At 33.1% G+C, this 14,472-nt stretch overlaps 1 protein-coding gene across 1 annotated transcript in view; it reads right to left on the bottom strand.

The window, feature by feature from the left end:
- ndst1a (N-deacetylase/N-sulfotransferase (heparan glucosaminyl) 1a) overlaps window positions 1-14,472 on the bottom strand; it is a 43,557-nt gene continuing 29,085 nt past the window's right edge. Inside the window, exons 5-16 of the mRNA XM_079438285.1 lie at window positions 13,573-13,660; window positions 9,825-9,979; window positions 9,567-9,752; window positions 7,818-7,946; window positions 6,723-6,905; window positions 6,341-6,437; window positions 4,873-4,996; window positions 4,619-4,793; window positions 3,242-3,412; window positions 3,048-3,157; window positions 2,093-2,195; window positions 1-2,000 (exon numbers count right to left, since the gene is read on the bottom strand). Coding sequence (XP_079294411.1) covers window positions 1,881-2,000; window positions 2,093-2,195; window positions 3,048-3,157; window positions 3,242-3,412; window positions 4,619-4,793; window positions 4,873-4,996; window positions 6,341-6,437; window positions 6,723-6,905; window positions 7,818-7,946; window positions 9,567-9,752; window positions 9,825-9,979; window positions 13,573-13,660 — 1,641 coding nt within the window. The 3' untranslated portion in view covers window positions 1-1,880. The remainder of the gene's footprint in view (window positions 2,001-2,092; window positions 2,196-3,047; window positions 3,158-3,241; window positions 3,413-4,618; window positions 4,794-4,872; window positions 4,997-6,340; window positions 6,438-6,722; window positions 6,906-7,817; window positions 7,947-9,566; window positions 9,753-9,824; window positions 9,980-13,572; window positions 13,661-14,472) is intronic.

Here is a 14,472-nt window from a genome sequence, read left to right as displayed (position 1 = left end):
ATCACTAATGTGTCATGAAATGTATTTTCAAAACCAACAAATAACGTCCTTGCCCAAAATGCTTTCAAGAAAAGCTTCTTACATGACAAATTCACATTAATAGTCTAATACTCTCTGGAGCTTTTCAGACCAAAACACAAAATGAATGTAATTAAACTTATAAAAACACTCAGGAGATGAGGAAATGTGTAACCATAGCAACAACACTGCATTGAAGAATATCTCACACACACACAGTTTTTGTGGTTTATGGGGACTCTCCATAGGCGTAATGGTTTTTATACTGAATAAACTGTGTGTGTTATTGCCCTACACCAACCCTACACCTAAACTTAGCCCTCACAGGAGACTTTGTGCATTTTTAGATTTAAAAAAAAAAACACCATTTAGTATGTTTTTTAAGCCTTTTGAATTACGGGGACATAGGCAGTGTCCTCATAAACCACCTTCATATTGTAATACCTCTGTCATACCCATGTCATTATACAAATTTGTGTCCTCATAAACCACACACACACACACGAAAGATGAAAACATGAGAATTAATTTCTGAATCATGTAGAGAGACGCTTCAATCTGCCTACATTTATTCATATTACCATATCAATAATCCATAGAAACTGTGTTAATATCAGGTTGTTGGACACTACCATATAAACCCTGTAGTAATAAAACTACCTTTTTCCAAAGGTCACGAGTTATTTTTCAACATATGCCCAATATTCAATATATCATATAATATCACCTTCATGCATGACAGAAATTCACACCAGCTCTAGTGAACATAAATGACAGGTGACCTTTATGAAAAATATGTATATAAATAAATAAAAATGCAGTTATGAGAGCCTGTGGTGTGTTTGATTTCAATAACATTAAACCTGATGAAGCATTTGAAAGGAAAAATGTAAACATTTCGTGTTCCTCTCAAGTTATACAGGTTTCGAGCAACATTGAGAGCAAACCATATACAATTTTAGTTTTTGGGTGAACTATTGATTTAATTACACATTTACCTTGAATAAAATCACCAGTTTTCTGTTTAATGAGAAAATAAACTGACATTAACAGGCAGTTCTCACAAAAAAAAAACACTTAAATAGCACTTTAAATGATAAATTCATGTCCTAAGAGTAGAAATGTATTATTATTTAGCTGTAATGTTTAACTATGTATTATTTAGCAACTTTAAATGCATAATTCACCCAAAAACAATGATTTTCTCACACTTTTTCTTCGAACCTGTATGACATTCTTCTGTAAAACACAAAAAATATTTTATATAATGAACAAGAATAAAATTCAACAAATCGGTTTGTCATTTAGAGCATCACATGACTATTGTACACTGCTGTTTGATGGGACTTCACTGTCATTGTTGGAGCTCAACAAAGCTTCATAGAAGAAAGAAAGTCCTCTGTTTGAAGCGCGAGTAAATCGTCTCCTTTAAAAGTCCACGTTAGAAAATGTAAAACTGCCCCGAGCACACAAAAACTAGCTAAAAATGTAAAATGTCCATATCAGACGTCACAGTTCGTTGGCATGATTTTTGACTTTATAAATTCATACTGAGTCTGTATCAAATTAGAGTAAAAAAAAAAAAAACTGTATAAGTTTGAGGATCTTCATATTAGTTCAGCACAGTCCGTCAATAACAGGACAGATATGAGTCAGTTCATAAATACTGGCCTTTAAATAATTACAAAATGAGTATCAGTGCGTTTTAAAGCACTAAGTCAGATCTTTAACTTGGTTTTAGTTCAAACTCATCTAGGTCAGAGCAGTCTTCAGTCAGAGGTGGTTTGTTCCATCGGTGGACTCGACTCTGAGAGTCTCATGGCACTCCAGACGTTTGTGGCGCTGACGAACGAGAGCCTCTGTTACCTGATGTTGAGCAGATCCTCTCTGAGCCAGCCGGGCAGAACCTGAGCCGTTTTATACAGCAGTTTAGAAAGCTGGAGATTAGCATCTCTGTAGTACTTCCTCAAAAACACCTGAGACTGATGAAGAGAGACAGACTGTGAATGTGAATTTCCTCTACTTCTTCTTACAATAAACGCAATAAATAAATTCTGTGAGTGAAAAGAGTTACTTGTATGTCCATGTCTGCGTATCTCTGTCCTTTACTCTTCCCTAAACACTTGGTCTTTCCTCCGTCCAGCAGTTGACACCAGAAGCCTTTCTTTGGGTCAAATCTGCAAAACATCATTTGGAAAAAAGTGTTTTTACAATATTACTGTTTTTACTGTATTTTTGATTAAATAAATGCAGCTTTGGTGAGCAGAAGAGGCTTGTTTCAAAAACATTTAAATTCAAACTCTTAACCGGAAGTGCATTAATGGAAGGATAACACCAATTAATTTATCTAATAATGTTTTATAAAAAAAAATTGTTTTGATAAGTCTATGTATTACTACAAAATAACGTTTAAATATTAATGCACTTTGGGTAGTGCTGAAGTTTTTAGTTATGACTATATTCACAATATAACAGAAACTATTCTATTTTCCCATCAAACTCAAAAAGTTACTGTTTGCTGTTTGTTCAATTTCATTTGTTAAAATGAGCTGAAGAAATAATTCGAGCACAACGTCATAATTTCATTATTTTCAATCCACTTACATTTGTAAAATGGAGCGTAAAGGCCAATACACACGGAGTCCGAAATCTTCACACACTGAAAAATAAATATGACCTCACGTTGTGTTAATCAAGTTTACATACTGCCTCCGAAACATTATCCGTCATTAAAAAAAATTATCGGACCAGGTTCGATTTTCTGCGTTTTCAAATCTGTAGCAAGCGTTTTGATAGGAGAGCGTGACGAATACGAAAAACGCATACGAAAATTTCGAACTCGGTGTGCAAGGACCTTAACCTACTCGTTTTGTATCTAGACTACATTAATTATTTTTTTACTTGCATTCTTGTTTTTAAAGTTTGTTTAACAAGTCATTATCTGTTTACTGTAAGTGAACTTGTTGTGAGACTGAAATATAACAGTTAAAACATATAATATAAATTTGTGTACTGATGCTCAAACGCACGCTAGAATCTTGTGGTAATCGACTCGATTCTCCAAACCCAGAAATGTCTGGATCTTCTCCATGACGGACGCTGGATTTGTTTTCAATGTCTGACCGTCCACAACCAGAATCTGTGAGGGTTTAATGAATGAAATATGATAAATTAATCTGCTGTATTAGAACATACGGTCATAATTGCTGCTAAACGCACAGACCTGGTCGTGGTGGTAGTGTTTGAGCCAGCGTGAGAGGTGTGTGGCGTACCATCCTGGAGCCAGACAACGCTTCTGCAGGACCTGCAGCTTCACAGGTGCATTGTGGGATGCCGTAATGACATCATGGAAAGAGTATTTCAGAGCCACAGGGTCAGAATGTGCTCTCTGATGCTGAAGAGAAAAAATTACAATTAAATATAAAAAATTAAATATAAAATAAAATAAATATATAAATAAACAAAATAAATGAATAAATAAATTAAGTAAGTAAACGTCAACAGTTATATATTTGACCTGATATGCCTTGAAAGAAAAACATAATTTCAACCAAACAGTCACTGAAATATATATATAAAAAAACTATAATACAGAAAAAAATATAGTTGAAAATAATCAAGACGTGTTTTAATAAATGAACTCAAGGAAGAATATTTAATCATTTTATTGATATAGACCAATGCAACAAATATTAAAAATGCACATTATTTACCTACTTATGTAATCTATAAATGTTTTAATTAAAAATGAATAAAAATTATATAATAATAAAAATAATAAATTTGCTAATTTATTTACATTTTAAATAATAATAAATTACATTCTTAGTCTACATTGATGATTCAAACTGTAATTTTTAATTTTATAGCCACAATTTTAGAAATAAATTTATGCACAACATACCACATTTAGCATAGAAACGTAAACAAAAGATAATCATAGAACAGTAACTATACTATCATGATTTTAGGTGTTTTCATGGTTAAATAATTGTTAGAATTAGAATGAATTTTAATAATTTTATAGATATAGGACAATGAAACAAATTTGAATAATAATCAAGACATTTTTTCAAATAAATATGTTTTTTAATTTATTTAATTTTTGTATTTTGTTCTTTTAATTAAGTATTTTCTTTAAAAAATAATGAATTAATTACATTCTTAGTATACATTGATGGTTTAAACTGTATTTTTTTTTATTTTATAAATGATACAAATAAATTTAAGTACAAAGCATGTTTAGCATAGGAATGTAGATAAAATACTATATAATCTGCACAATAACTAATACTATCATGATTTTCAGTCTTTTATGGTTACAAATATTACTGATAGCACTGATACCACACAAAAATATGACAAAAAATACATTTTCAAAAAATATATTGTAATTGTGATTACTGCAGTTTTTCCGCAAATACCACTGCCAAAAGGATGATTACTGTGGTAACGCCATTTAATGTACATTTGTAAATTATTTTGTCTTTGCAAAGTCTCTTTCTCTTACTTGCACCTCCAGAAAATGTGTATTTGCTTTAATGCTTTGTTAATAAAGAAAGTAAGTAAGTTAGTCAGATGTAAACGGTGTAGTATGTACCTGGTACCAGGCGTAGGCTCGGGCCACAGGGTCACTCAGAACCGTGATGATTTTCGCTTTGGGCAGCAGCGCTGCGGCTCGGACCGCAGCTACATCTGAATCAAAATAACTGGCACTTTTCTCAAAATAATAATCAGAGCTGCTGTTGGACGGGAGAGGGAAATACTCCATATACCTGCAGGAGAGATCGAGAAAACAGAGACATAAATGCAAACGAGCAGCATTATGATGTTTGCAGCTCCACTGACACTCACCAGTCGATGCCCCGGTGATAATTGTGACCGCTGAAGAACTGAATCTCCTCAAAAGTCTCTTTACTGGGGTAATTACTGCTCAGATCAGGATGCATCCCCAGAAACAGATAGAGAGCTGTCGCTCCTGAGAAAAACAACGAGAGAAACATGGTATCATCCATATACAGTGGCATGCAGAAGTTTGTGAACCCCTTGCAGAATCTGTGAATAATTTTAACAAAATTAGAGAGATCATACAAAATGCATGTTATTTTTTTATTTAGTGCTGTCCTGAGTAAAATATTTTACATATAATCCACAAGATAAAAAAATAGCTGAAATTATTAAAATAACAAAAGTTAAAAATAAAAGTTTGGGAACCCTTGGTTCTTAATACTGTGTGTGGTTACCTGGATGATCCACAACTGTTATTTTGTCCTGCAGATTCTTCAGTTTTACAGCATCTTTTGCATATTTGAACCCTTTCTAGCAGTGACTGTCTGATTTTGACAGTTGAGGGACTCAAACACAATTATTAAAAAAGGTTCAAACATTCACTGATGCTCCAGAAGGAGAAACGACGCATTAAGTCATTAACTTTTGAACAGGATGAAGATGATCAAATTGTTTCTTATTTTGTTAAAATATTATTTTGTTCCATTTAGTTCTGCCCTTCGGAAGCAACAGAAGATACTTGCATGTTTCCCGGAAGACAAATTAAGTACAATTTACCTTGATCTTCAAATTCAAAAAGTTCTCTCTAATTTTGTTAAAATTATTCACATTTTCAAGGGGTTCACAAACTTTCGCATGCCACTCTACTATTATAGATGTTGTACCTATTTTGAATTAGATTTTTTAATTTATTATTTTTTATTTGATTTTGATATTTCGAAATTCTTCATTTCAGTAATTTTGTTGTGTGCTTTTATCATTTTTATTAATTTAAATACATTTTTTAAAAATAAAATTATAGTTATTTTAGTACTTTTAATTTTTTATATTTCTAAAATTAAAAGTTAAACTAAATGAAAAAGAAAAATTTTGCCTTGGTAACTACTTGAAATGAAATATGTTTAAATAACAATAATTTTGTTTTATTTTTAGTTTTAGTAAAATGTTTTAATGCTTCATTTAAAATAGATCTAATAACAAATCTTTCTGTGATTTCATCTCATTTCTTTTTAGAGGAGATCGGTCATCATTAGTTATATTTTTATAATATATAATTTTTTTCTAATTCATTACTTTAACTGTTAATTTGAATTATTAATTTAATCGTTTTTTCTTTCCATTACTTGATTGGTGTACACTTTGACAATATTTTAAAACACAAATCATGCCAATAAAGTACTTTAAATTGACACTATGCTTGCAGTGTAAACCGGTTTGATTACAAGTTTGATATAACAGGAACACATGACTATGGCCGTGTAAAGAGTGTGTGCAGTACTGCATGCGTCTGTCAGGTGGCGCTGCTGCTCCTCACCCGTCTTCTGAGGGCCAATGAGCAGCAGTTTTGGGAAACTGTCGCAGGTTTTCTCTTTCGACCAAATGTCCTTGTGTCTTTTATCCTCACAGGGGTCCTAAACACAAGATCACAACGCTGACAGATTGCACTGAGACGGAGAGAAAGCGTCACAAGCAGACTGACAGCAGAGCTGAGAAAGAGTCGGGAAATGCTGGACTTTATGCAAATGAGCGGAAAGCAGCAGCCAATAACAGTGAAGGTTTTGCTGGATTCAGTGCTTTTAAATCACACCATGACGCATTTCATTCAGATTTCAAATGCAGATTTATATTTTGTTCCTGTACGTTCAACTTTTTGTCATTTTAAGACACACTTTGAGTAAATTACCGTCGTCACAGACCTGCCAGAGTGGCTCGGTGTCAGACGGGAACATCTGGAAGTATTTGTCGGCCAGCTGCAGCGGAGGAAGCGTCTGTAGTTTCAGGTGCGTCCAGGTGAGCAGGAAGTCCAGCAGCCGTTTGAAGGTGAACAAACCCAGACGGTCATTCCCATAGTTCGACAGGTGCGTCATGAAGATGCTAATCTGAGAAACAACCACACTTCATCCAATCAAAGCCATTTTACTGAAAATACAATTCACAACTGTATTCAGCTAATTCAGATTCAACTATTTGTTTGTAAGGCGAGTGTTCAGAGTGTATATAATATCATATATTAAAATTGTTCAGCCAAAATACAACGTTAATGATTGCAATATTTCATTTCAATTTAAGCAGTTTTTCTGTAGAAGGGCCATTTATAAATAAGTCTGAAGCAATTATTTCGTCATTGTTTTATTTTTACTATTTCATAATTATTTGATATTTATAAAATAAATCAGTTATTTTATATTTAATATATAATAATTATGAAATAATAGTAAATATATTTTAAAATGTATTTTATTTTAAAATATGAAAAATTACAATATAAAATCAACCTTGTTTATAACATCAACTTTTCTCAAATCTGGATTCTTTTGTATAGCCAGTAAATAATAATAAAGCCTGAAACAATTATTTAATTTTTAATCTGTCATAATTATTTTACAGTTATTTTATATGTAATGATTATTTTATATTTGAGATCATTTCATAATTGTAAAATATAAATATTCAAACAATTATTTTTATAACTACATAATGATTTCAGTTATTTTTATCATTTATAATTATTCATTAATCCTTTCATAATTATTATATATTATTTATAGACCAACAAAGTATTAATAAGACACACTGTTAACCAACTTGTATTTTCATGAATGTGGGTGCTTTATAGGTGGGGGATATACAGTATATAAATCAAATATATAAATAATAAGATGTTTACAGAACATCATCAAAAGGCTGAAAATTATAAACCTATTTTTATAGCTATATCTCCCAGTCCTGCTGACAGTACGATCATAAGCACAGCGTAAGTTTATGTATAGAGTATGTAAAGAGGGACTGACTGGATTGAGCAGGACAGTGAGGAACAGCTCCCCTCCGTCAATGATCCGCTCCAGCTCCTGCGGCCCACCGGGGTACTCCTTATGAAAGATAGTGTGTGTGAACAGACCGCACGTCTGCCTGGGCAAAACCTGAGCAAAACACACACACACACACACATACAATCAGTTCTCCCTTCACACTGCCTGACACACACACACACACAATCAGTTCTCCCTTCACACTGCCTGACACACACACACACACACACACACTCTTCTCAAGGGCTCCAGGACAGCGCCTGTCTCTCTGGAAATAAATAGATGTGAGCTAATGTAATATTCATAACATCTCACACTGAACTCAGGAGCTCAATCTCGTTAGAGAATCAATGAAAGAGAGCGAGCGGAATATTAATCTGCTCCTGAAATAAAGGACAAATCAAACAGGGCATGAGATGGAGGGACAGTTTTCACTCTTTATTGTTAATTGTTGGTTGTGCATGAGATGAACAGCTTTGACAGTTACGGGCCAAGTGTCTGTTCTTATAGTTTCTCAAAAGCTGCCTTTTCACTGTCTCTGACAAACAGCGTCTTGAGTGCTGATTTTATAGCTGCCTTTTCACGGTCTCACAAATGAGAGGGAATAGACAAAGTCGTTGATTTCCATCGGAGAGTTGCAAGGGAGCTGCGCATCTGATTTGAACTCTGAATGCATTACAATAATTAAATAATGTATTAAAAATATTTCAGCTGCTGCGGTTAGTCAGATGCAGCCGTCCAATCGGATGTGGTGTATTTATTATTTAAAAAAAATATTTCAATCAAACCTATGAGTGTGAGGTGATGATCATATTATTCCAATAAAATGTACTGCTTTAAGCAGTATTTATGTAGAATGACTTATGAATAGAGTGGAAATCCATTATTTTAATATTACTCTATTTTAATTACAAAATAATATTTTTATGAGATATTCTGAAATATAAAACTATATATATTTAATATTATATCATTATTACTTTAACTATAAAGTAATTATGAAATAATATCACATATATAATTGTTTTATATTATAATTGTCAATTTTATAATATATATTATTTTGTAATTATGAAATAATTATAAACAAAATAATTATATTATTTTATGATAACAAAATTATTATTATTTTATTATTACAAAAAAAAACTATTTGCACTGATAAGCACTGGAAAACCCATTTTTTTGTTTTTATGTCATATTTTTCATAACTATTTTATAGTTATTCTATATTTAATTATTTTAATAGTTAATTTTTATTTTATGGAAATTATGTAATTATGTTAGTCATTTCATTATTTATTATTTCATAATTTGTATAATAATTATAAAATACACACAATAATGTTACATAAAATGTTCAATAAAGTAATTATTAACTATAAAATAATGATAAAACAATTATACATATTTTACAAATTCCAAAATAATTATTTACATTGATGAGCACTTGAAAACCCATCATACGTTTCCTTTAAATGTTTTGCAGGTCATTTGTCCTGTGTGGATAATGGATAAATATGGATTTATTAATCACTCATTCAACTGTGGTGAATAAACAGAGTATAAACGCTCTTTCTGTTGTGCTTCATGACCGATTAAAGAGATCAGACTGTCATTAGGGGACAAAATGTGACTGTTCATGCAATTGTGAGTCCGTGAAAAAGCGGTTACAGTTACAGTATCGTTACAGTATCATTTGAAAAGCTATTCAACCAAACACACACTCACTCTGATGCCGCGGTGAATGAATCCACGTCTGAATCGAGCGGGTTTGAGGTGTGGATACTCTTCAGTGCTGGTCACTCTGATGTCCCACACGCGCTTCCAGGCCTCATACAGCTGGATGTGGACGGGATACACGCCGGAGTGATGAGGAGCCACCGCGTAACCCAGGTGAGTCGGGATGGAGTGATCCTACAGGACAAACACAGATGAACATCACTCCAGACCTGCGTGTGCGTGTGTGTGTGTGTGTGCGCGTCTGACCTCAGCGAAGCGTCGGTTCAGCATCATCTGCTCTGCTAACACACTCTGGTTATGGAAGCGGTGCGGCTGCATGTGACTCCACATGTGAGGAAACCACCAGAACTCATCAACATACGACAGCAGCAGATCATCACCCCGATCCTCCTCGTCAGTCCCTGACACATTTATTCATATATATAACATTTAAAAAAGGGGTTTCATTTGTAATATTTCTAAATTAAATTATATATAATTTTATACATATTAATATAAATATACAGTACGTTCAGAATTATTAGGCACGGTGATATTCTAATGATATTTTTTTCCAAGCACATTTGACCAATTCCAAACCACATCAATCTTAACTACTATTGATTTTGTATTTAATCATTTATAAGTGATATATAATTGTACATGAAGGCTGGAAGTGAAAAACTTCTTATATTAAGGTGTGCAGAATTATTAGGCATGTTTTCTTTTACAGATAATAAATTATTAAGTGTCCATGAGAAGTTAAGGCATGACCATCGGGCAGTGAAATGCTCATTGGGTCAGCACGGTCAGAAAAGCAGGTGAAGAAGAAAAGACTGCAAGACCTTAAAGACGTTAACTGCAAAAGAATTAGGTGTGAAACCATCAGGAACCATTTAGTCTCCAGAAGTGCAACGTGTCAGGTTCTCAGAGACTTTGCTTGGGTAAAAAAATTCTAAAAACCCTCCCTTAATAAGAACAACATGTTGAAGTGTTGTGAAATACATGAAGACTGATTTTTATAGGCTTTATAGACAGATAAGTTTAGAGTGACTTTTGAAGGACCGGCATCACATCCTCTTTCGCCACTGTTTGAAGAATTTATCTTCCAGGATCTGACAGCAAGTTTTGGGAGTTCATTTTTAGCCCAGACTAAACGGCAGCTCCAAAAATTAGATAAATTCTTCAAACAGTGGTAAAAGAGGAATGGATGTTGGTCCTTCAAAAGTCACTCTAAACTTATCTGTATATACATTTACATTTAGCAGACGCTTTTATCCAAAACAACTTACAAATGAGGACAATGGAAGCAATCAAAATGAACAAAAGAGCAATAATATGCAAGTGCTATAACAAGTCTCAGTTAGCCCAACGCAGTACACTTAGCAAGGTTTTTTTATTATTATTATATAATAAATAAAAAGAAAACAGATAGAATAGAAAAAGAATACCGCAAGCTAGTATTAGAGGCCTTTATTTTTGCTTTTTTTTTTTTTTAAATTGTATAATAAATAAAAAGAAAACAAAAAGATATAACACAAAAAGAATAGAGAAGCTAGTGTTAGTTGTTGTTTTTTTTTTTTTGTAAATTAATAGAGTGCAAGTCTAAAAGGGGCAAGTTTTTTGTTGTTTTTTTGTTTTTAAGAACACAATTAGAATAGAGAGCGCTAGAGTTAGAGGGTCTAAGATGGAAGAGATGTGTTTTTAGCTGATTCTTGAAGATGAATCTGGGATTGAGTTGGGCAGGTCATTCCACCAGGAGGGAACAGTTAATGAAAAAGTTCATGAAAGTGATTTTGTGCCTCTTTGGGATGGCACAATAAAGCGTTGTTCACTTGCAGAATGCAAGCTTCTAGAGCAGGGATCTCCAACCCTGCTCCTGGAGAGCTACCATCCTGCAGATTTCAGTTCCAACCCTGCTCCAACACACCTGTCTGAAATTAACAAGTAGCCTTGAAGACCTGACTAGCTGGTTCAGGTGTGTTTGATTGGGGTTGGAGCTGAAATCTGTAGGAGAGTAGCTCTCCAGGAGCAGGGTTGGAGACCCCTGTTCTAGAGACACACAAGTCTGAAGTACTGAATTTTAGGGAAATGCAACAGCGATCGAGTACTCGGCCATGACAGCGATGATTGATCATGAAAACGATGATCATGGGAAAAAATAATTCTGTTGGTTATAGCAGCAGCACCCTGAGCTCTGATTGTTTAGCTTGAAACAGCATGCGGTTCAAAGTATAGACGTGAGAAGAGAGAAAAGCTTGGCTTGGAAGTCACTTAGTGATGTCTGGGTTAGCTACATATATATCTGATTAATGTAATATAGGATGCGTTGGGATATTAACATTTATTTACATGTAGCTAAATGCTTTGCATATTACCAGTGTTTAGTTTCATGCTCAAATGCAATGCCCGATATTATTGACTGAGTTATTTGAGACGGTCATATTGCTTTTAGATGTTTCTTTTTCAAAAATATTGATCCTATAATAATGCAATGTCATATTTGTTCAACAGTAGGCATACGTCAATTAAAATTGTTTTCATACTTCGTATGGCTTTGAAAACACGCAGGCGATTTTAGGAATCACTTGATAATGTAGATGAAAATATAGCACAAATCTGCCATAAACATTAATGACATAAGCATTATAATGAGAACTTTATAGAATGCGAAATCTATAATTGTGTCCTTGCCCGTGTTTCGCTATAGCGCATAACTTAAAGTTCACTGGCATATGCATGCTTTTGTGCAGATACAAGTTGTAATGTTACGTTTATGTTATGTCTCTCAGGAAGTGTCATAGAATGGGTTTCCATTTATTGGCATAAAGTCAGCTTTACCTCAGGAAGCTATTCTTTTGTAATAACATTTCTGCATCATAATCAATCTAACATCTAATCATGTGTTCATGTTTTCATAGACATGTTTTCATGTCATATTTTTAACATTCATTTTCATAACAGTTTTGAGATATTTTCATTATCTCCATTACGGCCATGCCCCTCCCCCCGCACTATATATATTATTATTATTATATATAATATTATTATATTATAATATAATATCAGGCTCCTATGTGTAGGTTCAGTAATTTCAGTTTAACAGCAATGAATAGGTTATATTATAACAAGCATAGGAGCCTGATAAAAATGCTAATTTTAGAAGAAAATTTCAAATGGCACTTATATGCTTATATATATATATATATATATATATATATATATATATATATATATATATATATATATATATATATATATATATATATATATATATATATATATATATATATATATATATATATATATATATATATATATATATATATATATATATATATATATATATATATATATATATATATATATAGATACACACACACACAGCGGTGGCCACAATTATTAGAACACCAGTACTTTCACGAGCTAAAAAATGGTTTTAAGTCAGTTATTTCTATCTTTTGCTGTAGTGTGTCAGTAGGAAATATCCGTTTACATCTCCAAACATTCATTTTGCCATTAATTGTAATAATCCAGTGAGATTTTTGTTTGCACAAGGAGTCTGACAACAGCCAGAGATCTGATCATCATCCAGTCTGTCTGGAATGACATGAAGAAACAGAACAAACTGAGACAGACTAAATCCAGAAGAACTGTGACAACGTCGCCAAGATGCTTCAAGAAACCTACCTGCAAAGATTCCTGAAAAACTATGTGCAAGTGCACCTAGAGCAAAAACTGCTTTAAATGCAAAGGATGGTAACACCAAATGTTGATTTAATTTAGTTAATAGAAGTTACTTGATAAAGAAAATCTATATGACATTTTTTTGACATTATGTAGGTTTATACACACACACACAAGGAATGTTTCAGTATTAATTTTGTAATGAATTATGGATTGATATGTTGATATATAAATGTTTAATTCAAATAAAATGGGTGTATACTGTACACTTAAAAATTACATGCATTCAAGACTCCTCAAAAGCTGATCTTGTATGGTTTTCACTTACCTGCGTGGAAGAACTTCCCTGAGAATCCCAGGTTAAAAGTGAAATCTGGAATCGACCTGCGCAGCTCATTCTGAGTTTCAACCAACGCCTGAGAAGATACACACACATTATTCATGATATTCACACGTATAAACATAATTCATGTTCATGAATTGGTGATTTCCATATGAAGACATCTGTAAGTGTCTGTGAAGTTTATTAGATTTCTCTCACTTCAGAAGATAAACTACAGCAAACACACACACACACAAACACACACATACACTCACAGTAGAATCCATAATTTCATCAGATGTGTCTGACATCTCATCTCTCAGTATGAAGTCTTTATTTTTTCCAGTGGTTTGTATTCATCATCAGATGCTCGTTTACTGATTCAATTGATTCTGTGTATTTGCGCCGAGCTTCATCATACTCGTCTACACACACAACTACAAACAGCATGTTTATGTGGCAAGTGAATAAAACGATTTCATTAAACTCTTCTTTCCTAAAGCTTGTTTCACTATATTATTGAGGACATTGCATAGACTTCCATTGATTTTAAATCAAGTTAAAAACATGTCTGGCCGATTTATAAGCCTTTTTAACTAGTGAGAACCACAAAAATGTCTTCACTAGTGGGTTGCCATATTATTTCACAATATAAGTAAGGACATTTGGCCACCACAAGTAGAGTTAAACAAGTACACACACACACACACGTCACTGAGCTTCAGATGGAGTTTTACAGCAGTTTCTGCTTCCATCTGAACAGACACAAATTTACAAATTTGCATGAGAGATTAAAGGGAAAGTTCAGAAATATTTAAAAGTTGTGTCTGATTATCACATACAGTCGTGGAATGACTTCAGAAGACATGGAATATACAGCAGTGATCATAGATAAGTTGAATGGAC

This window comes from Barbus barbus, assembly GCF_936440315.1.
Source record: "Barbus barbus genome assembly, chromosome: 17".
In the NCBI taxonomy this organism is placed as follows: Eukaryota; Metazoa; Chordata; class Actinopteri; order Cypriniformes; family Cyprinidae; genus Barbus; species Barbus barbus.
This window is presented reverse-complemented; position numbering and strand designations above follow the sequence as displayed.